General features: G+C 38.1%; 3 protein-coding genes across 8 annotated transcripts; all 3 read left to right on the forward strand.

The window, feature by feature from the left end:
* Positions 1-256: 256 nt before the first annotated feature.
* LOC111466339 lies at positions 257-8,514 on the forward strand. Of its 2 annotated transcripts, XM_023110941.1 has the most exons (5): positions 257-895; positions 1,126-1,815; positions 1,921-1,971; positions 3,893-4,966; positions 5,777-8,514. In XM_023110941.1, the coding sequence occupies exons 1-5, from the start codon at positions 736-738 to the stop codon at positions 8,305-8,307; spliced, it is 4,506 nt and encodes a 1,501-aa protein (XP_022966709.1). In that variant the 5' UTR covers positions 257-735; the 3' UTR covers positions 8,308-8,514. The 2 variants fall into 2 exon arrangements, with proteins under 2 accessions (XP_022966709.1, XP_022966707.1); XM_023110939.1 differs by having other exon boundaries at positions 1,126-1,971.
* Positions 8,515-9,948: 1,434 nt separating this feature from the next.
* On the forward strand, positions 9,949-14,223 carry LOC111466344 (protein IQ-DOMAIN 1-like). 3 transcript variants are annotated; one of them, XM_023110948.1, is made up of 7 exons: positions 9,949-10,104; positions 10,231-10,394; positions 10,687-10,774; positions 10,854-11,150; positions 11,619-11,846; positions 12,402-12,521; positions 13,274-14,223. In XM_023110948.1, exons 3-7 carry the CDS (start codon positions 10,721-10,723, stop codon positions 13,955-13,957), a joined length of 1,383 nt encoding a protein of 460 aa, XP_022966716.1. In that variant the 5' UTR covers positions 9,949-10,104; positions 10,231-10,394; positions 10,687-10,720; the 3' UTR covers positions 13,958-14,223. The 3 variants fall into 3 exon arrangements, with proteins under 3 accessions (XP_022966716.1, XP_022966717.1, XP_022966715.1); XM_023110949.1 differs by lacking the exon at positions 10,231-10,394; XM_023110947.1 differs by lacking the exon at positions 9,949-10,104 and having other exon boundaries at positions 10,113-10,394.
* Positions 14,224-15,284: 1,061 nt separating this feature from the next.
* LOC111466348 (mitochondrial import inner membrane translocase subunit TIM14-1-like) lies at positions 15,285-18,353 on the forward strand. 3 transcript variants are annotated; one of them, XM_023110954.1, is made up of 4 exons: positions 15,419-15,480; positions 16,696-16,874; positions 17,855-18,040; positions 18,114-18,353. In XM_023110954.1, exons 1-3 carry the CDS (start codon positions 15,424-15,426, stop codon positions 18,009-18,011), a joined length of 393 nt encoding a protein of 130 aa, XP_022966722.1. In that variant the 5' UTR covers positions 15,419-15,423; the 3' UTR covers positions 18,012-18,040; positions 18,114-18,353. The 3 variants fall into 3 exon arrangements, with proteins under 3 accessions (XP_022966723.1, XP_022966722.1, XP_022966720.1); XM_023110955.1 differs by having other exon boundaries at positions 15,285-15,426; positions 17,855-18,353; XM_023110952.1 differs by having other exon boundaries at positions 17,855-18,353.
* Positions 18,354-20,472: the final 2,119 nt, after the last annotated feature.

Genomic DNA, 20,472 nt, shown 5'->3' on the forward strand with positions numbered 1-20,472 from the left:
AAAATGTTTTACAAAAATTTCCAAATAAAAAATTACGAATATATTTAATTTGTTGCTCTAGGTGGGAAGAAAGTCGGTGGGTCGGATATGTAAATACGTTAACAAAGCAGGGGTATTTTGGGAACACAGTAAATAATTCTGTCTTGAAAATGAATAATAATAATAATTGCTATTATTTTTTTCCCGGACTTGAAGCGTGATTGAAATATGGTATAACAATCTCGTTGAGATCCGGACGCCCATCTCTCTCTCTCTCTCTACTCAAGGATCTATTTTGTTCTTTGTCGTCTTTCTTTGCGCTTTCCTTCTTCTTCATCTTACTTCCTCGCTTTAGAAGCAGATTTTCCACCAGCCAAGAAAGGGAGATAAAGGAGTCGCTAAGAAGATTGCAAATCCCAGGAAGTGTGGAGGAGGAAGAAGAACTCTCTTCTAATTCGTTGTCTTTTTGATCTGATTCAAGCCATATGATTCATTTGCAGCGCTGTAGATTTTGTATTTGAAGATCCAAAGCGGATATTATTGGTTTACGAGAGTTTTTTCAGTCGGTGCTCAGTTTATTGAGCTTTTGTTTATGTGATTATGCGCGTTGCAAGTTCGTGAAATTGGTTGCCGAGTAGTTTGAATTGGAATTTGGCTGTGGTGGTGGGGGCGAGGCGCTAGGGCTTATACTGGATTTTGTGTGTGTTTGTGGGGCACTCGTTGGTCGTGGAGGCTCATGCGCTTTTCTTGCTTTTCATGCCGCCAGAACCTTTGCCGTGGGACAGGAAAGACCTCTTCAAGGAGAGGAAACATGAGAAATCGGAGGCCATAGGGTCTGCGACCAGATGGAGGGACTCTTATCATGGATCTCGTGAGTTCAACCGGTGGGGTTCTGCAGATTTCCGAAGACCTACTGGTGAGTTCTGATTTTACTCTATTGTTTCGGCTTTCGAACTTCTTAGATCTTAAGGCGTCTAAGCAGGTATACCATATTCGCATTTTTTTTTTACCTCGAGTTTTTGGGTGGGGTTTGTTTTTTGAAGCTTTGGATAATAATGGATTTGATTAGGATACTTGGTTTTATCACTGCCTGTATATTTTTTCTCTGCTGTTAATGATTATTTTTGTTGTTTTTTTCTCCGGAAGGTCATGGTAAGCAGGGTGGCTGGCACCAGTTTTCTGAAGAAGCTAGTCATGGATATGGGCCTTCTCGGTCATTCAGTGACAGGGTAGTAGAAAATGAGAGCTTCCGGCCGTCAGTTCCTCGCGGAGATGGAAAAAATATTAGAATTGGGAGAGAAAGTAGAGATTCTTCTAGTTATAGAGACTGGAGAAGTTACTCTAGGGAGACTACCAATGGATTCGGAAACCCGTCTCGAAGGCCTTCCTCGCAGGATGTGAGTTCTGATCAGAGGTCGGTAGATGATACAGCGACACATTCCTCTCCTCAATCTGATGTTGTAAGTGTCTCAGATCAAATTCACTCTAAGGACCGTAATGATAAGGTTGGTGGTGCTTGTGGGTCAGAAAATGGCCTGAGGTCTGATGTTGAAGTTTCCCTTGGCTCCACTGATTGGAAGCCTCTGAAGTGGTCCAGGTCTGGGAGTTTGTCGTCTCGTGCATCTGCTTACAGCAGTTCGACGAACTCAAAGAATGAAAAGGCTGATTTACCTCCTAGAGTTTCATCTCTAATAGAAAGCTCTTCTGCTGAAGCTACTGCCTGTGTGACATCTTCTCTGCCTTTTGAAGATACCATTTCTAAGAAGAAGCCAAGGCTTGGATGGGGTGATGGATTAGCGAAGTTTGAGAAAGAAAAAGTTGAGGCTCCTGATACAAGTATGAGAAAAGAAGGGACTCTTCTTTCCAGTATTAGTGCTGAATTAACTCATTCCCTTGGTTCACACTTTTCTGAGAAAAGCCCTAAAACTTTACCCTTTTCAGATTGTGCATCTCCTGCAACTCCATCCTCTTTTGCTTGTAGTTCATCATCAGGTAAATTTTTTTTCATTGATAAAATATTATTAGACGTGATACTTTTAGGGTTTCAAAGTGATTTATACTTGCAGTTAGTTCAATTTGTTAACAAATTGTGACTATATTTTAGGCCTACCCTACTCTTACAGCATTTTTACTAATGCCTTGACCATTCTATTAGACTCAAGTTGGCATAGTCAATTTAAGATTTAATATGGGGAAGGTATAGTAGTCTACTATTCGATTTTTTTTTGCTTGCCTTATGTGTGATGTAAGCTGTACTCTGAAATGATTTGTGCCATTATTAGGAGGACTTTTTTGCTTGTGCAGTTTTGAGGGTTGAAAAATGAAAGTCTTAGTTGGCCCTGAACAATGCAAGTTGTATGAAGTCGAAAAAGAAAGAAGCAAAGGTTAAGAAGTTGGAGGTTTGGTTTTGTCTACCTAGATCGCGACAAAAATATTCCTTCAACTTGCAAAGTTCATTATTAAACTATGAAAATTTTCATTTTGAGCCGAATATGTTATGCTTGGCCTAAGAACTAATGTTGAATTTTGGGTCCCAATGAAGGACGTGTCCATTCTGTTTATATGGGGTGAGTGGATGTGTATGAGTTATGTCCTCATCTCATTGATAGCCAAAAGGTAACATAAAACGACGATGGGCAATTATGCTGACGATTAAGCAATTGGACAGACAAATGGTTCTTCAACATTAAGTGGAATATGAATCATGTTGTCCTCACTTTGTGTACAGTGAGGAAAAGGTTCAGGTCTTTTGTTTGGATAATAGACTCCCTTGAAGACCTACTTCATGCTTCGAACTACCCAACATTCTTCTGGAAATTTGAGTGCAACAAGTACTTCATTAATCACAAACAAAAGAGGAAGATTTTTTAGAAATCACGTAAGTAGTTAACTCGAGGGAAATTTCAACCTGGTGGGACCGGCGGGAGAAGAATACAAATACAGTGGTGGAAGTTGTGCCAGAGGGCTTTGCGATTAGCAAAAACTTGGTGCGAACTTTGAAGTAGAGTAACTTGTGTATCAGATCCTTAATAGGGAATTCTGCGAAGAAAGGTTGTGATGCTCAGAAGAAAATAGCTAGCGAGGGTAACAAGTTTGTAAGAATTTTGGAAAATGAAATGAATGAGGAGGAGATGGAGATAGATGGCCTGGACACAGAGGTTTCTATAGAAAGTGATATCAGGGCTCTTAGGTTCTTTCAATGAGAATAATTTGTGAATGTGAGGGTTTTGGGGATTCCCTGAAAAGACCATTGATTAACGATCTTATTTGGTAGAGCTAACTCAGATGTAGTCACTTTGTTGGAAACGAGGCTTGACGAGGTAGACTAAAGAGTTGTGAAATCTGTTTGGAGCTCCAGAGGAGTGATTTGGCTAACCCTGGATATGGTTGGATCTGCCGGTGGTATTTTTATGATGTGGAGAGAGATCAATATTGAAGTCTTGGACATGGTGGTGGGATCCTTCTCTGTGTCTATTGATTGTAAGTTCAAGGGGGATGTTGTTGGTTGGATTTCAGGGGTCAACGAACCATGCTCCACTTATGGTACAAACGAGTTTTGATTGGAGCTTTATGACTTGGCAGGACTTTGTGTGGTGCTACCCAAGCTCGTTATTTTTATTCAGGCTCTTTTTGTAACTTTTCTCCATAGCCATTATATGTTTGTTTTGTTGTGGTTTTCTGAGATTGCTTTTGTTTTCTCTTTATTTTCTGAAATATAGTTGCTTTTTTCTAGAATAAGGCGTTGAGCGGGTGCTTCCAATTCTTTTAGTATCCAATTGTAATTATGAGCAAAGAAATAATTCTGTACCTTAAAATCTTTTAATAGGAACTTTGGTATCCAATCTTCTTACCTTTATATATGCTGAACGTTCTTTTCTTTCTTTCTTTTTCTTTTTTGAATTGACTGCTATAGGCTTGGAGGATAAACCATTTAGTAAGGCAGCAAGTGTCGATGGCATGAAATGTAGTTCACCCAGGTCCGGTTCACAAAATCAGCTTCAGAACTTCTTCCTTAGTTTAGAGAAGTTGGAGATTAGTTCTATTGCTAAAATAGGATCATCACTTGTTGAACTGTTTCAGTCTGATGATCCAAATACAGTAGAATCATGTTTTGGGAAGTCGACGTTGAATAAGCTGCTAGCGTATAAAAGTGATATTTCAAAGACGTTGGAGATGACTGAATCTGAAATTGATTTACTTGAAAATGAACTTAAGTCTTTGAAATCTAAAAATCGAGGCAATGTTTCTCGTTCGAAATCTTGCAGTGCGATATATGTCAAAGAATCAGATGGTGTGTCATGTATTTCTCCTCGACACACTTCCTTGAAAGTAGTTTCTACTTCGGATTCAACAGTTGAGAAGATGCCAGTCTGCAAGAACGTCGTGGGAGTTGAAGATGTCGATACGAAAGATGAGGAAATTGATAGTCCTGGAACTGTGATGTCGAAATTTAATGAACCAACCCGAACTGAAGTTACAGATGTAATTGTATCTGACAAGACGGGAAGGAGTTTATCAATCTCTGAGCCGTTTGTGGATGAATGCAATGAATGTATTCGTGCTAAGAGTTGTACCGGTGAATCCATTTGTGGTGATTTGATGGCACAAGCGGCTAGTGGATCGTCTCTCTGTGATCTAATTTTTGCAAGTAATAAAGAATATGCAAGTAAGGCTGCAGAAGTAATTTTTGGGTCCTTGCCAGCTGAAATGTTTAAGATCAGTAGTCAAAGCACCAACTTTGTCCCCTGCTCGGAGACCGAGAAGCTTACTAAAGAGAAATTTTTGATGAGGAGGCAGTTTTTAAAATTTAAGGAGAGTGCATTAACCCTTAGATTTAAAGCCTTGCAACACTCATGGAAAGAAGGTTTGCTGCATTCTGTGAAGAAATGTCGCTCAAAGCCCCAAAAAAAGGAGTTGAGTCTAAGGGTTACATATTCTGGTCATCAGAAGTACAGGTCTTCAATTCGCTCCCGCGTGGTTCAGCATGGTGAGTTGAGTTCTATCTTTCCTTCTTCTAGACTTGCTATTTGTTTTATAGTCAAACAAATTCTTCAAATGTTCGATGCCGATTTTCTATGTTAAAAGGTATTGGCTCTATTTGTGTTGATGATAAAACTATGGAATTTGAATATTTTTAAAGTGAATTAGAATGTTAATGATGAAATTATACTGCAAATATTTGTCAAGTATGATTGCTTTATTGAAAGTTCTGTCTTCAATTAAAGAAAGCAAGGCTATCTGTACTTCTTGTTGTGCTTGCTCATTTTTAATGTTTGATTCGCTCCCGCATGGTTCATTTTAATAGGTGGAGATTGTGTGATTAGGCTTGTTATGTGCTATCATGAGTTGAGTTCATTCTGAAACTTAAGTATGGTAGAACAGATTTTTAAGAGTGTGGAAACCTATCCCTAGTAGACACGTTTTAAAAACTTTGAGGGAATGCCTAAAGAGGACAATATCTGCTAGCGGTGGGCTTGGGCTTGGGCCGTTACAACTAAGAAAGCTTAAAAGAAAGTGAATATGTTTGATATTTCCCTCTTGTAGTCAGAGATTTAAGCTGAACTCATATAGAACTTAAAAAATATGCATGACTTCAAAACCTTTGTAGTATTCTGAGATGAGTATAATTTTCTCTTCCATTTTGTGAGTGCTTGGCAGCCAGCTACATTTATCTTTCCAAAGCTTTTGTGATTGTAATTTGTTGACTCGTTTTTCACGAAATCTGATAGAAAATTCATCTCTTAGAACCATGAACTGTCATTATGATGTAATAATCGTTTAAATTTTGATTTTTTAGGAGCATGTCAAAACCGTGCCCGTAACTCAGAAATCGCTACTTGTTACTCCAGCAAGCTGCTGTCGAATCCACGTGTTCGGCGTTACAGGAATATTTTGAAGATGCCAGCTATGATTTTGGATGAAAACGAAAAGACGGCTTTAAGGTTCGTCTCCAATAACGGGTTGGTTGAAGATCCATGTGCTGTTGAGAAGGAAAGGAGCATGATAAACCCTTGGAGTTTAACAGAGAGAGAGTTATTCTGGGAGAAGCTATCTTTGTTTGGAAAGGATTTTAGAAAAATTTCATCATTTCTCAGCCACAAAACCACTGCTGATTGTATCCAGTTTTATTACAAAAATCACAAGTCTGATAGTTTTAAGAAGAGAAAAAATTTGGATTTGGGCAAGCAAATGAAATCTTCTACCATGACATACATGTTAACATCAGGGAAGAAATGGAATCCCGGCGTAAACACCACGTCCCTCGACATTTTGGGTGTTGCTTCAGTAATGGCAGCACAGGAAGACAGCAATATTGAAACTCAGCTGACATGTGCTCGCCGTTTTGATGAACTTCAATCCGAAAAAGAAACGGTTGCTGCTGATGTTCTTGTTGGTATATGTGGTTCGATTTCTTCGGAACCGATGAGTTCTTGCGTTACAAGTGCTATCCATCCTGGTGAGGACTACAGGGAGCCGAAGTGCCATAAAGTGGATTCTGTGACGAAACTGCCTTCGACGTTGAATGCTATGCAGAGAACAGATAATGAACCTTGTTCGGATGATAGTTCTGGAGATGTAGATTCTTCGAGTTGGACAGATGAGGAAAAGTCTATCTTCATGCAGGCTGTGTCGTCCTATGGTAAAGATTTTGATATGATTTCAAGATGTGTCGGGTCGAAATCTAGGGACCAGTGCAAGGTTTTTTTCAGCAAAGCTCGGAAATGCCTTGGATTGGATTTGATCCGTACTTCTGAAGATGTAGGAACGCCAAGGAGCAGTAACGACGCCAGTGGGAGCGGGACCGACTCGGAAGCCCACTGTGTTGTGGAAGGAGCTCGTAGTAGCGAGGAAATTGGCTCCAAGTCAGTGGATGGTTTTAGTGAATTTGGGGAAAGTACAGCATTTCAACAGTCAGACGCTAAACGTGCTGAGGCTGTTGGAAACTTGTTTTCCGAGACATCGAAGGAAGTAGAGGAGGACGCGCCAAATCTTGATTCTCATTCTGCCTGTAATCTCGCTAATGCTTGTGCTTCTCCAAGCCAGCCCGAGCCAGTGCATGACCACAAAATCGAAGGTTCTTCTGAAAATACCGAAGCTGGAAGCAACCGCTGTAACGAACCCAATGTTCTGAGGTCGGAATCCATGTCTACAGTTGATGAAAATTCAACAGCTATCAGCGAGAGCGGAGCTATTACGAAGCTCGCATTTGGAGAAGAAAAAGGAAGTAACAGTAATTTACATGCTCAAAGTATATTACAGTGCTTGGTTCAGGATTCATCTGGAATTGATCCACAAATTTCACATCCCAACTTTCTTAAAGTGGATTCTGTGGAGAAGTCTTATAAATTGGAGGTTAGGGATGCGCCCAAAACACCGATGAACAGAGATGACTATGCCGAGCGTGAAAATCATTTGTCACGCCACGTTGGATCGTCCGAGTTTCCATGCAGCCATCCTTTCAATAAGCCAATCATCGAGGACATGAATCGAACGATCAATCACACATCTTTTCCTGTTGTTCGAGCATTATCAAAACCAGACATCAATTGTAACAGTACGTATGTTGCCAAGGAACAGGAATGCCGTCTTCAAAACTGTAACAGTTCCAAGCTGTGCCACCGGTCTGCTGAGCTTCCTTTTTCGCCTCCAAATGTGGAATTCGGTCATGATCATTGGAAGAACACTTCACGCAGTGGCAGTGCTTCAGATTCCGATGTTCCATGCAGGAAAGGTGATGTGAAACTGTTCGGTCAGATACTAAGTCATGCCCCTTCCCAGCAGAATTCGAGTTCTGGTTCTAACGAGTGTGGTACGAAAAAGGGACTTCATAAGTCGAGCAGTACGTACGATATGGGAGAGAATGCTCCGTCAAGGAGTTACGGGTTTTGGGATGGAAGCGGATTACAGACCGGGCTATCCGCAATGCCTGATTCTATCGTTTTACAGGCGAAGTATCCTGCTGCATTCAGTGGCTACGCCACAACATCTGTTAAAACCGAGCAGCAGCCATTGCTGACACTCGCAAAAAATGATAATCAAGCTTACAAAACTGGAGATGGTGTTAAGAAACGACCTTACCCAGTTGATATATTTTCCGAGATACACAGAAGAAACGGGTTCGATTCTCTTTCGCTGGCGAGTTTACAGCAGCAGGGAAGAATGATTGTTGGAATGAACGTCGTCGGGAGGGGAGGGATTCTCGTGGGTAATTCTTGTACTGGCATTTCCGATCCGGTGGCAGCCATTAAAATGCATTATGCAAAGGCCGATCAGTACGTCGATGGGAGTTGGAGAGGAGGGAACGGGGATATAGGCAGCAGCAGGTAGTAGAAGCGCACCGAAGGCCCCTGCCATGGCCGGGGACGACCTCACCTCTGTATGATAATTAGCCTGTTTCAAGTGAAAAAAGTGGTAGGGTGTAGGATAATCTGAGCCAATGGGTTCTGAAGAATCCATCTTTTTGGTTAAGAAAAGGAAGAGATTTTAGGGTATTGTAATATTGTAGCTGCAGCTTTGAAGTATTTGATTTCAACACAGAAATAATCTTTCAAAAAAAAAAAAAAAAAAAAAAAAAAAAAAAAAAAAAAAAAAAAAAAAAAAAAAAAAAAAAAAAAAAAAAAAAAAAAAAAAAAAAAAAAAAAAAAAAAAAAAAAAAAAAAAAAAAAAAAAAAAAAAAAAAAAAAAATACAGCTCAGATNTTTAACCTAACCGACCTGGGATTTTATCATTTTTTTTATGAAGATTCTTCAAATATTTACAAATTTTAATTAATTTGGGTAATTTTTGGTTAATTGTCTTTTGAAAAATTAGTTATTATAGTTAAAATATCATTTTAGTTCAATAATGGGTTTTGATTATTCTTTTTGAAGCAAATATTTTTTAAATTGATTAAATATGACACAAAGATTAATGATATTTTATCACATAATTTCATTAAATTGTTTTCTAATAAAATATTTTAGGTAAAAGCGTTCTAAAAAACTCGATTATATGTTTTTTTTGTTGCTAAATGTTATTCTTATTTTAAAAAACTCTTAATTTTCTGTATTATTTTTAAAAGTTGACTAATTATATTTTTTAAAAAAAAGAATTGGAATCGGAATTAATAATGAAAGGTAGATGTCCTATTAGTTGGAGAAGAGAACAAAACACACCCTTATAAAGGCAAGAAAGCCTTCCCCTAGAAAATGCGTTTTAAAGCCGAGAGGAAGCCCGAAATGGAAAGCCCAAAGAAGACAATGTCTGCTAGTGGCGGATCTGAGTCTTTACAAATGGTATTAGAGCCAGACACCGGAAGATGTGCTAACCTTCTCACTGTTCTCCGAAGGGAGGTAGACAATAGGCGGTGTGCTATTAAACATGTTGGGCCCAAAAAAGGTGGATTTGGTGGAGGTTGCACATCGATTAGAGAAAGGGACGAGTGCCAGCGAGAACGCTGGGCCCCGAAGGGAGGTGTATTGTGATGTCCCACATTGGTTGGGAGGAGAACAAAACACACCTTTTATAAGGGCGAGGAAGCCTTAAGCAACTCAAAAGGGAAAGCCCAATATCTGCAAGCGAGTCATACCTTTTGTCTGCTCCGTCTCAACTGGATATGTTTTTGGGGTATCCAAACGTATAATTTTCTAGAGTAGTCCTAGCGTAGGTAACATAGTTTATCGTATCGTAGGTGGTGGAAATAGCGTGAACATGCCACACATCTAGGGAGAAGAGTGAAGCAACTCGGCCGATAATAGAGCCGGAGACGAAGCGATAGCCAGCCTAATAATTTGTTAATTAAAAAATCATATTTAAAAGAGAATAAAATTTTGAACTAAATAACTACTTTATAAATATGTTATTATGTTCGTAATTTAAATCCTCACCCGAACAATAACAAAAAAAAATTAAGGAGGAAATAGAGATAAATAGAGTTAGAATTTGGCGTTATTTGCCCATTTTTGAATAATATCAACCTTTCATGTATTTTGACTTTGAATCAGAAATTAATAAGAAAAAGGAAGCTCAGCCATGAAAGAAAAGAGTTCTAATTGTAACGACCAACGACATGAAAACCAACCAATCGCTTATAGTTATGGGATCGTGTCAATGGCGGAGCGAAAAGATGGTCAAATTCGCTTTCTGGTACGATTCAATTCTTTGTTAAATTCTTCTTTGTGAAAATGGAGTAGCAGCCGAAATGTGATTCTGTTGTTACTGCTCGTGATTGATATTGAAGATGATGATGTTCTGTAAATAAACATTTATCAGAATTCGTCGGCCCTATTTGTTCCCCTGCTACCGTCAAAATCCGGAGACTCGTTCATTTTCCCAATCCCGCCTCTATTCTCTCGCTCTCTAGACCTGTTCTAATCGTTTTTCTGGGCGATATTTGTGCTTTTCAAGAGAAATTTTCTTTGAAGGTTCATGGATGGGTATTGATCTGATCGCTCGTTTCTTATGGATTTTATTTGTTTCTTCTGCCTTTGAGTTTATGTTTTGAGTTTCGTTTCATTAGAAAATCTCGGCATGACGATCGTTCTTTTGTTAAGATTTTCCAGTTTTTTGATATAGATGTTGCATCGTTTATTGATTGATTTCTAGGTCTTTTGATTGCTTTTTCTCGTAATTTGATGATCTGTTTCTATCTATGAAAAATCGATTGAGACGCCACAATTTATATTGCTATTTATGATCCTTTTCGCGTTTGGATATTCTTCTGTTCAGATAAAGAGAAAGAAGACATATGAATGACTAGGAAATGGGGAAGAAAGGGGGTTGGTTTGCTGCAGTGAGGAAGGTTCTCAGTAACAAGGTCGAATGGAGCAACTTCTGTTAACTTATTAGTCATATGGAAATCTTCCTTTTAACTTATAGATATGTTATTTCAACAGATACAAGAAAGATCCAAGAAAAAATGGTTCCAAAGGGAGGAGAGTGTGGACACATTTGTGGAACCATCCCTGTTAGATGTTCCCGCGGAACCTCCTCCTATGGAAGATGATATCAATCAAACTAAGCCAGAGGATGAACCGAGCGAGCTTCTGCATTCCGTGGCGGTGGAGCCTGCTGTTGATGAAGCTCAGCTGGCTGTGGATGATGAACATCTACCCAGTATTATACCCTGTAAGCCAGAAATGACTGAGGAAACAGGAGCTATTATTATTCAATCAGCCTTTCGTGGATATAAGGTACTTTATACTCCAGTTTACATGGAAGTTTGAGATTTTAAAGCGATGAGAATCATCTTTAATTGTTGTTGATGAAACAAACATGCATTTATGATTATTTCCAGCTATTTGTTCTTCAGAAATTTGTAGAATTCATAACCAAATTTTATCTCTGAGTAGTATATGAATTGGTACAATACACGGGTAGTTCCAGTTCATTGTATCGGGTGAAAATTTAGAATATGAGCCAAGATGTTATTTATAATTGATGTTGCTCTTTATTTGGAAATGGGAGATTTAGATATTGGAATCTGTATGCTCATTCACTTTTTTTGTTGCTATTCATAACATCATGAAAGCATTCTTCGATATCGTTCACCTCTATCCCGGATTTGAAAGAGATTTTCTTCTGCTGGATATTGGAAAGCATTGGCAATGATTTGCATCATGATATTCCCTGAGTGTTTATGAATGATTTTTACCATACAGGCGAGGAAAGTATCAAGGGGTCTCAAAGCGATAATGAGATTGAGGTCGTTGGTACAAGGCCACTCTGTGAAACGGCAGGTGGCCTCTACTTTAAAAAGTATGCAAACGCTTGCACATGTACAGTCAGAGGTTCGTGCAAGGAGAGTAAGAATGTCTGAAGAAAATCAGGATTTCCAGCGGCAACTTTGTAACAAACGTGAGAAAGATCATGAGAAGTTCAGAACTTCTGTAAGTCTGTGCTATGGCCGTATGAACTTGTACCGCCTGTTTTACCTTTCTTGTTGGTACTTAAATAAATTGTTCCAAGTTGCCCAGTGTATACACATTTTTGTGAGATCCCACCTCGGTTGGGGAGGAGAACAAAACACCCTTTATAAGGGTATCGAAACCTCTCTCTAGTAGACCGCGTTTTAAAAACCTTGAGAGGAAGTCCGAAAAAAAAAGTCGAAGAGGACAATATCTGTTAGCGATGGACTTGGCTGTTGCACATTTCATCTATACATATAATATACAAACATGTACTAAGGTCCAAATTTAAACCAAAGATCTATTATCATCATGCAGGGAAGTTTTTCTTTTCTTTTTAGTTTCTTCTTTTTGTTTAACAATAAAGTATCATTGATCAACTGTTGTTCTTTGCAGTTACTTTATGCTTTCTGCTTATCTAAGAAAAATTGTGAAATCGAACTTCAAGTAGTGTAGATGGGTTTTAATTAAAATAATGTTCTTCTTTTGACCTTCTATTCTTTATTGTAATTTGCAACCATTATACTTGCACTACAGATGGATGATGTCTGGAATCGTAGCACCCATTCTAAAGCACAAATGGAAGCCAAACTATTGAACAGGCAAGAGGCCGCAACAAGAAGAGAACGAGCTTTGGCGTATGCTCACTCACATCAGGTACTACAATTTCATATTTCTTTAGCTATAGTAGGTGTGAGATCCCACATCCGTTGGGGGAGGAGAACGAAACATTCTTTATAAGGGTGTGGAAACCTCTCCCTAGTAGACACGTTTTGAAAACCTTGAGAGGAATCTCGGAAAGAAAAGCCCAAGAGGACAATATCTGCTAGCGGTGGGTTTGCGCCGTTACAAATGGTATTAGAGTCAGACATCGAGCGATGTGCCAACGATGAGGTTGAGCCCCAAAGGGGGTGGACACGAGGCGGTGTGCTAGCAAAGATGCTGGGTCCCGAAGGGGGTGGATTGAGGGGTCTCATATTGATTGGAGAAGGAAATGAGAGCCAGTGTGGATGTTGGGTCCTGAAGGGGGGTGGATTGTGAGATCCCACATCGGTTGGAGAGGGGAACGAAACATTCTTTTTATGGGTGTGAAAACCTTTCCCTAGTAGACGCGTTTTAAAAACCTTAAGGGGAAGCCTGAAAGGGAAAGCCCAAATAAGACTATCTACTAACGGTGAGGTTGGACTGTTACAATTTCTTTCGGGATAGTTTAGAAAGAATTTGCTGGTACCAAATATATTATCTCACTTCACTAGCTTTTATATAAACATCAGATGGTTATAGCAACTCCTTGCAGTTTAGTTGTTGCTTTCTATTATCAGAATGTTGAAAGAATGCTCATAATAGGATTGAGTACCGATCCCTTTTAGAATGGAAATAAGTTTTGATCCTAACACCCATTGTTTCAGCGAACATGGAAGAGTTCTTCAAAAACTACAACCCATTCTGTCATGGATTCAAATAATCCCTACTGGGGCTGGAGTTGGTTGGAGAGATGGATGGCAGCTCGCCCATGGGAACTCCAAAGCACAGCCGATCACCCAGATCACATTTCTGTCACAAACGTCCCAACTCATGCATCTACAATCGACATAATCCAAGTTTATGCTCGTCGCGATCCGAACTCCCCTACGAAGCCTTCTCCAAGGACTCCTACTAGCCAAAAGCCAAGCCAAGTGCATAGGCATCAGTCACCTTCCATTCCTAGAGCATTATCTTCATCATCTAGCAAAAAGAAAACAAATGTAGCCAACTTAAAGGTAGGCAGCTGGAGTGGGGATGATGACATGAGAAGCCCCGTGAGTGTCAACTCAAAGCTCACCCGGAGGCATAGTATAGGAGGGTCATCATTCAGGGATGACATAAGCATTGCCAGTTTACCTTCAGTTTCGAGTTACACGCCAACGTCGAAGACGGCTGCTAAGGCTCGGTCCCGGTTGGCGAGTCCATCTGTGAAACCGAAGAAAGAGGCAATGGAAAAAGGATCTGCAAGCACAGGTTCTGCAAAGAAGCGGCTCTCCATTACAGGTTCCCCTGCTAAACCAAGGAGGCTATCAAGTCCTCCCATTGTGAATAGTAGCCAAGTACATTAAAAAGCTGAGGAAGTTAGCAGCAGAGAGAGGTTAACCAAGTCCTCCCATAGGCTCGATGATCCATGCTTTTACAACATCTGCTTTCTGCAGCAGTTTCTACTTACCAAAGTGAGTGCCGACCATCAGTATTTTGAGTGTCGTTTTCTTTTTTCCTCTTCTTTTTCCCATACCATTTCTCTTCCTGAAATTCATATTTGAATGTAATAAGATTTGTTTATTTATTGAAGCCATTTGTAAATTGTGAGGATTCTTGTTTGTATTCTTTGACTGGTTCATGTTGTATCTGTCAATGTATCCCTCGACAGTTATGGAAATCTTTGTTTAAAAAATACACTTGAAAAAGTTACATCCATAACAAAGCGAAAGTTAAGGTTTCGAAAGAAGTTTGACCATGCGGTTCTAGAGTTAAGTCCATCCATATGAAAGATAATCGTCAAATTTGGTGTCAATGACATCGTATAACCGTTCACCAAAATCATGTCTACACCTACCAGATTGAAAGACGACATAGTTTCAAGATATGGTGTCAGCTTTTCACCACCCCTAGGTCATGTGGCTTAAGTAAGCTACCTGTGTGTTATGGTGAGGGTGAGCGTTGCAAGACGAGTGTCTTAGGTGACTTTCTTTGAAATAGGTTTTTCAAGAACAGTGTCGGATGGCACGAGTGCGCTGACATTGCACCCTTGCCCATGTGTCTGAGACCGAATTATGCATCCGTTATCTGGTACGGGGTTTGTAAATGATATGTGATGGACACGGGAGGGTCCAATGTTTCGATAGAACCTGGATAGATGGATGTTCGGGATGTCCCCATGCTATGAACAAACCGTATATTCACTCTCGACAGTATGTCCAAGTGAGCTAATGGACGATGACACCCAGGAATTGGGGTGACATCATGATATGTGAGCTATATTGTTGAAAATCTAGATGAAAAGATAGAATGCGACGTTGCATGCGAGAGACCTTGACCCTAAGTAGAGAAAAGGTCGAGCCGAATGACTTAGTTTAGTGTAGAGGCAAGTCGGTTAAGTCACAAACGATTGAATATGCACGCACAAGCGGCAAATTCCGCACAAATTGTATTTAGTTGGCAAAGACAACCTCGCCTAAGGTACAACAAAGACGAAACCACGAAAATAGCCGAAAAATGAATAAAACCTTTGAATTCCCCTCAAGTCTTGTTGTGAGCGTGTCAAAATTAGGACATTGCACATTAAAAATATACAACCGTGATACTAACACCAACACAAATAAAACAAATTATTTCAAAATTAAAATTATAAAAATAAAAATAAAAACTTATTTTTATCAATGTCGCCTGAAAAGTGAAAACCACAGGTCCATTGCTTCGTCATTGCAAGTCCGAGAAAACCGAATCGGGTTTGCCTCTGAATCGAAGAAAGGGATGCGGATTTCTGGATGAAAATTTCACATTCTCTCGTCTGTCACTGGAATTCACTCAAATGGTGGGCAAAATTCCACTCCTCGATCCACTTCTCTTTTTCTATCTCTGTGTACCTGTAGGTTTCATTCGGCACTAAGCATCTAAGCTTCTGAATCTGATTATCTCTGTCTCTTTCGTTTCTATGTTATTATGCTTCGCAGATATCTTTAGCTTGTGATTTTTTGGATGTTAATTTTGAATTGGCGTTATGCTTCTTATTGGACATTAGCGTAAATCATTTCAATTTTCCCCTTCAAATGTTATAGTCTAGATGCTTGATTATGGTTTCATGTTACTGTATTTTCTTGAGAGTTGATTTTGGCTGAGTTTTTAGCCATCATTTTATTGACGATTATCAAGGTTAAGCTTCCCAAGCCATTAAGCTGCAATTCGATGCATAATATACTAAAATGGAATCACTGCATCTTTCAATACTGATTTAGGCTGTTTTACAATACTTTTCTTTTAGTTGTAAGTTGTAACTTTGACTGGATTACTTCACAATAACATAAGGATCTTGGATTTTAGTGATAGAACTCGATATTATTTATCATTGTCCGAACTGGGCAAGGATTAGATTGCTCCTGCTCTTATAAACTTAGGCTGTCTCAGTTTACAAAGGCACACCTTCTTTCTTCCATAAACTTCCTAGTGATCCCATTGTTCAAGACTATTTTACATCGCATGACTTAGTTGCAAAATGTGCCCCTTCTAAGTTCCTTCCTAAGTCACATTCTGTAACAGCCCAAGCCCACTATTAGTAGATATTTTGTCTGTTTTGGCCCGTTACGTTTCGCTATCAGTCTCACGGTAAAATGCATCTACTAGGGAGAGCTTTCCACATATATGCTTTGTTACCCTCTCCAATCGATGTGAGATCTCACAATCCACCCTCCTTGGTACATCGCTTGGTGTCTGGCTCTGATACCATTTGTAACAGCTCAAGCCCACAGCAGTAGTTATTGTCCGCTTTAGCCCATCATGTATCACCGTCAGCCTAACGATTTTACAACGCCTCAATTAGGGAGATGTTCCCACACCCTTATAAGGAATGCTTTGTTCCCCTCTCCAACCAATGTGGGATCTCACATAAGCCCCACCTCCCCTAACTCATTTTATTTGATTAACAGTTATTATTAGTGGCCAATAAAAAAGAATTGAGGATATGGGTATCAAGCTTTAACTTTTCAGCACTTATTTGGATATGTAATTGACATTTATGTTGATCTGCGAGTTTCAACTTCCAGGTTCTATTGTTAATAAGACTAACAAACTTCTAGGTGTGCATTAGGCTACACCATTCCTCGCAGGCCTAGCGGTAGCTGCTGCGGCTCTTGCTGGTAGATATGGAATTCGAGCTTGGCAAGCATTCAAGACTCGGCCACCACAAGCCAGATCACGCAAATTCTATGAAGGTGGTTTCAATCCTACCATGACAAAGAGGGAAGCAGCTCTTATTCTTGGTGTTAGGTAGTACTCCAACGTACTTGAATTTGTCCTTCGTGAATAAATAAGCTAACTTTTGCTAATTTTGGTTTTGCATCTTATGCCTTTTAATATTCCGATCTTTGTAAGAATTTCATGGTTTGGGGCTGTTTACTTAAATGGTAGGAAACTTAATGAACGCAGTTAATGATCATTTCATATCTCATTTATATTTACGAAACAGAATCCTTTACACATAAGGCCCCATTTGAAAATGATTTTGTTTTTAGATTTTTGCTTTCGTTTTCTTACACTTTTTATTATGGTTTCACCTTTCTTAAAAAACATTATAATTCTTAGTCAAATTCCAAAAGCAAATAAGTTTATCAACTATTTTTTTTAGTTTTCAAAAGTTAAAGGTAGATAACAAAAGAATGTAAGTAAAAGTAGTGTTTGTAGGCTTAATTTGTAAAAAAACCAAAGGAAGGCTTTCAAACTTCAAGTCAACCACTGCAAAGAAAAAGGTTTTTAAAACTCGTTTTAGAAATTTGGTCAAGAATTCAGTCTTCTTATGGAAGTTAAAACTCTTTGTAAATAAGTTGTGATCAAAATCTTTAAAAACCTTCTATTTTGACCTAAATTATTGCCTGGTGATTTAAGTTTGATCTTCATTCTTTCTAATCCTTCTATTTTGGTTGAGGCTCTGCTTTACATTTCCCTCTAAGAAGGATGAAGAACTTTGCTTCTTCATTTCTTCTTTTCCTTCCATTTAATTATTAGATCTACATAATTAGTTTGGAGTACAGAGATCAGTGAGACACCAACAAGATAATTGGTTTGATGTTTCAATGAAATGATTGTGAAATTATTATTTTTTGTGGAACACATCTGTAGAGCAATGCTTCTGTACTAACTTCTTCACTATGAACATGTTGTTGAATGAAAGAGCACTGTGGTGACTTATCTTTCTTTGTTTATCAATTACTTTCTAGGGATTGACCAAATTTATCCTTGATGGCTAACAGAGAAAATACACCTCCAGAAAAGATTAAGGAAGCACATAGAAGGGTAATGATAGCAAACCATCCCGATGCTGGTGGCAGCCATTATCTTGCTTCCAAGATCAATGAAGCCAAGGATGTCCTGCTCGGAAAATCTAAAGGCAGCCCATCTGCATTTTAATGAGGTATGCTGCTTGAAATCCTTATCAAATGTTCTTCAAAGTTTAAGCAATCTACGGAAACCTATGCTCACTTATGGATTTTGGTTTCCTTAGTCTGGAAAACATGAACACTATTATAGTTAGACTTGAAGCTTCCTTTCATAACATCCTCCATGACTGGTTTTCTGGATGCGTTTACTTTAGACATTTATGATTTTTCTGTTTCCAGTCTCTTCAGTAACATTGAATTTGTACAGCAACCTTTGTCGAGTATTATCTGTTTTCTCTTCTGAACATGGATTATTCATTGGTTGATATTGTTTCAGTCATTGGATTCTCAGAAATTTATTCGGAGATTACTATGTTGGATATGTTTTTTTTGTTGAAATTGTCACGATCATATGGATTATCTTTGGTATTTTAATTTAGAACTAAAGATATGTGGGATGGATTGTCTTTGCTCTGATTGGACACCTTATTTGTTGAATACGTCTTTCGAGAACGAAGGTTAAATTGCAAGTTTGGTCCCCATAGTTTCAAGAAAGTTAGAATTTAGTCTCTATGATTTTCAAATATTAGCTAGCATAAGTCTATATAGTTCTCATTGTTGGGACTATTTATGAAGTTTTATCAAATTACGATGGCAAACTTTTAAAACTTCAAATTATAAGGTGATGTAACCATTCAAGTCCATCATTAACATATTTTGGTCAGTTACGTAAATACATCTGCAAGTGTAAGGTTTTCACACCTTTATAAATATTCAATCGATGTGGGATTTCACAATCCATCTCTCATTGGGGCACACATGTTCGGTGTTTGACTCTGATATCATTTATAACAAATGCTCATGTCCACAGCTAGAAAATATTATTTGTTTTGGCCCGTTACGTATCGTCGTTAGTTTTACGGTTCTAAAACGTGTCTACTAGGGAGACGTGTTCACACCTTTATAAAGTGATACTTTGTTCTCTCTTCAACTAATATAGAGTCTCACAGGTAATCCTTGATCGACCAATTACACGAATAATCCTCCCCTTTGATACGACTTTATTGGGACGAGTCATGTACAACCGTGCCCTTAAGCTCTAAGAATTCTCGAGTTGAGTTATCTTAGGATAAAATGTTGATCAAATAATTAATCCTTAATTAAGACCCATTTAATCTAAACAATCATGCCATAATAAAATTCCTAATTTTATATTCATTAAAACCATTTCGGACTTGAAACAACTACTACATTCTAATTAAATGTGAGACACATCACATAAACAAAAATTAGACGCTATTAATTCTAATAATTGAGATTCTTTCATTAATTTTGTTCGAATAAAAAATTAAATGTTAAAAGTAAACGTTGGCATAATTAGTTAATTAGGGACGTTTGGTTTATTCCCCTTAATCATTATCCAAAAATAATAAATATACGTGGAGCGCTCTACGATAAGAACGTGTCTCTTGCCCACTAATATTCTTACACGTGGATCTGAATTTCATAAGTGTACTCTCTCGTTCGGTGCATTATTATTTATTAAATTATTCTTTAGCCCTCCTACTTTAGTTTCCTTTCAATTCTATCCCCCTACTTTTATAAATTTTATTACAGACCCTAAGAGTAATAAAAAGTTTAATAATTAAATTTAGGATTTTGTGGGCATATTTTTTTTTTCTCATGAATAATTTCTTTCATTATAATTCCAATTAAAAAAAAATATAATAAGCCATCGAGTCCTCTAGACTTTAAATCTTAGTGTCGTGACCCTTTGGACTAGCATTCTCTCTCCTTTGCTCCAAGGGAATATGTCCATCAATACTATTCGGGACGCTTACCTAGCCAACATTTAGATCCGACTCTACCCAAACCTTTCTAATTTACCCGAGCATTTTTCTTGTCTAACGCCAAATAGGAAATAACCCAATGCTAGAGAAAGGTATTCTGTACCAAATTGAACTAGCAAACTGCTGGTGCTATTATGAGGATCCTTAAATGTGAGGATTAAATGTATAAATGTAAAATTCTTTATTGGTGGATTTTATGATTTAATCAATTTGTATCAAATTATCATAATAATAATTATTATTAACATTAATACGCACCTGCGAAAGTGTAATTAAGTGAACGTTTGGGGAATATAATAAATAAAAGAAGTGGAGGGACCGGAATGCAAAATATAAAAAGTATTTAAAATCCATTAAATGAAGATATGGATAAGGATTGGATTAAAAAAATTAAATTAATTGAGAACAAAAAACCGGACTGAGAGCCCAATGTTTAAAGGTTCCTCTCCCATCCTACAAAGCCCTGTCAGCTTTTAGATTTTTCTCCTATTTTTTATTTTTTTTTATCATTTAAAAACAAACCTTTTCCAAAAAAGAAAATAAAAACAAATAATTTAGTAAAATATCGATTAAACAATTTTGTAATATTATTATAAATCAAAGTGAAATAATTATTTATTATACGGACCATATATTATTGTG

This window comes from Cucurbita maxima, unplaced genomic scaffold, assembly GCF_002738345.1.
Source record: "Cucurbita maxima cultivar Rimu unplaced genomic scaffold, Cmax_1.0 Cma_Scf00031, whole genome shotgun sequence".
In the NCBI taxonomy this organism is placed as follows: Eukaryota; Viridiplantae; Streptophyta; class Magnoliopsida; order Cucurbitales; family Cucurbitaceae; genus Cucurbita; species Cucurbita maxima.

Bases quoted from the DNA above. Each gene is read 5' to 3' on its own strand.
- LOC111466344 (XM_023110948.1), top strand. From the start codon at position 10,721: ATGGGGAAGAAAGGGGGTTGGTTTGCTGCAGTGAGGAAGGTTCTCAGT. The intron at 11,151-11,618 runs GTACTTTATACT...TTTACCATACAG, and splicing joins CAGCCTTTCGTGGATATAAG to GCGAGGAAAGTATCAAGGGG. The intron at 12,522-13,273 runs GTACTACAATTT...CCATTGTTTCAG, and splicing joins CGTATGCTCACTCACATCAG to CGAACATGGAAGAGTTCTTC.
- LOC111466339 (XM_023110939.1), top strand. From the start codon at position 736: ATGCCGCCAGAACCTTTGCCGTGGGACAGGAAAGACCTCTTCAAGGAG. The intron at 896-1,125 runs GTGAGTTCTGAT...TTTCTCCGGAAG, and splicing joins AGATTTCCGAAGACCTACTG to GTCATGGTAAGCAGGGTGGC. The intron at 4,967-5,776 runs GTGAGTTGAGTT...TTGATTTTTTAG, and splicing joins CTCCCGCGTGGTTCAGCATG to GAGCATGTCAAAACCGTGCC.
- LOC111466348 (XM_023110952.1), top strand. From the start codon at position 15,424: ATGGTGGGCAAAATTCCACTCCTCGATCCACTTCTCTTTTTCTATCTC. The intron at 15,481-16,695 runs GTAGGTTTCATT...GGTGTGCATTAG, and splicing joins TTTTCTATCTCTGTGTACCT to GCTACACCATTCCTCGCAGG. The intron at 16,875-17,854 runs GTAGTACTCCAA...GATGGCTAACAG, and splicing joins GCTCTTATTCTTGGTGTTAG to AGAAAATACACCTCCAGAAA.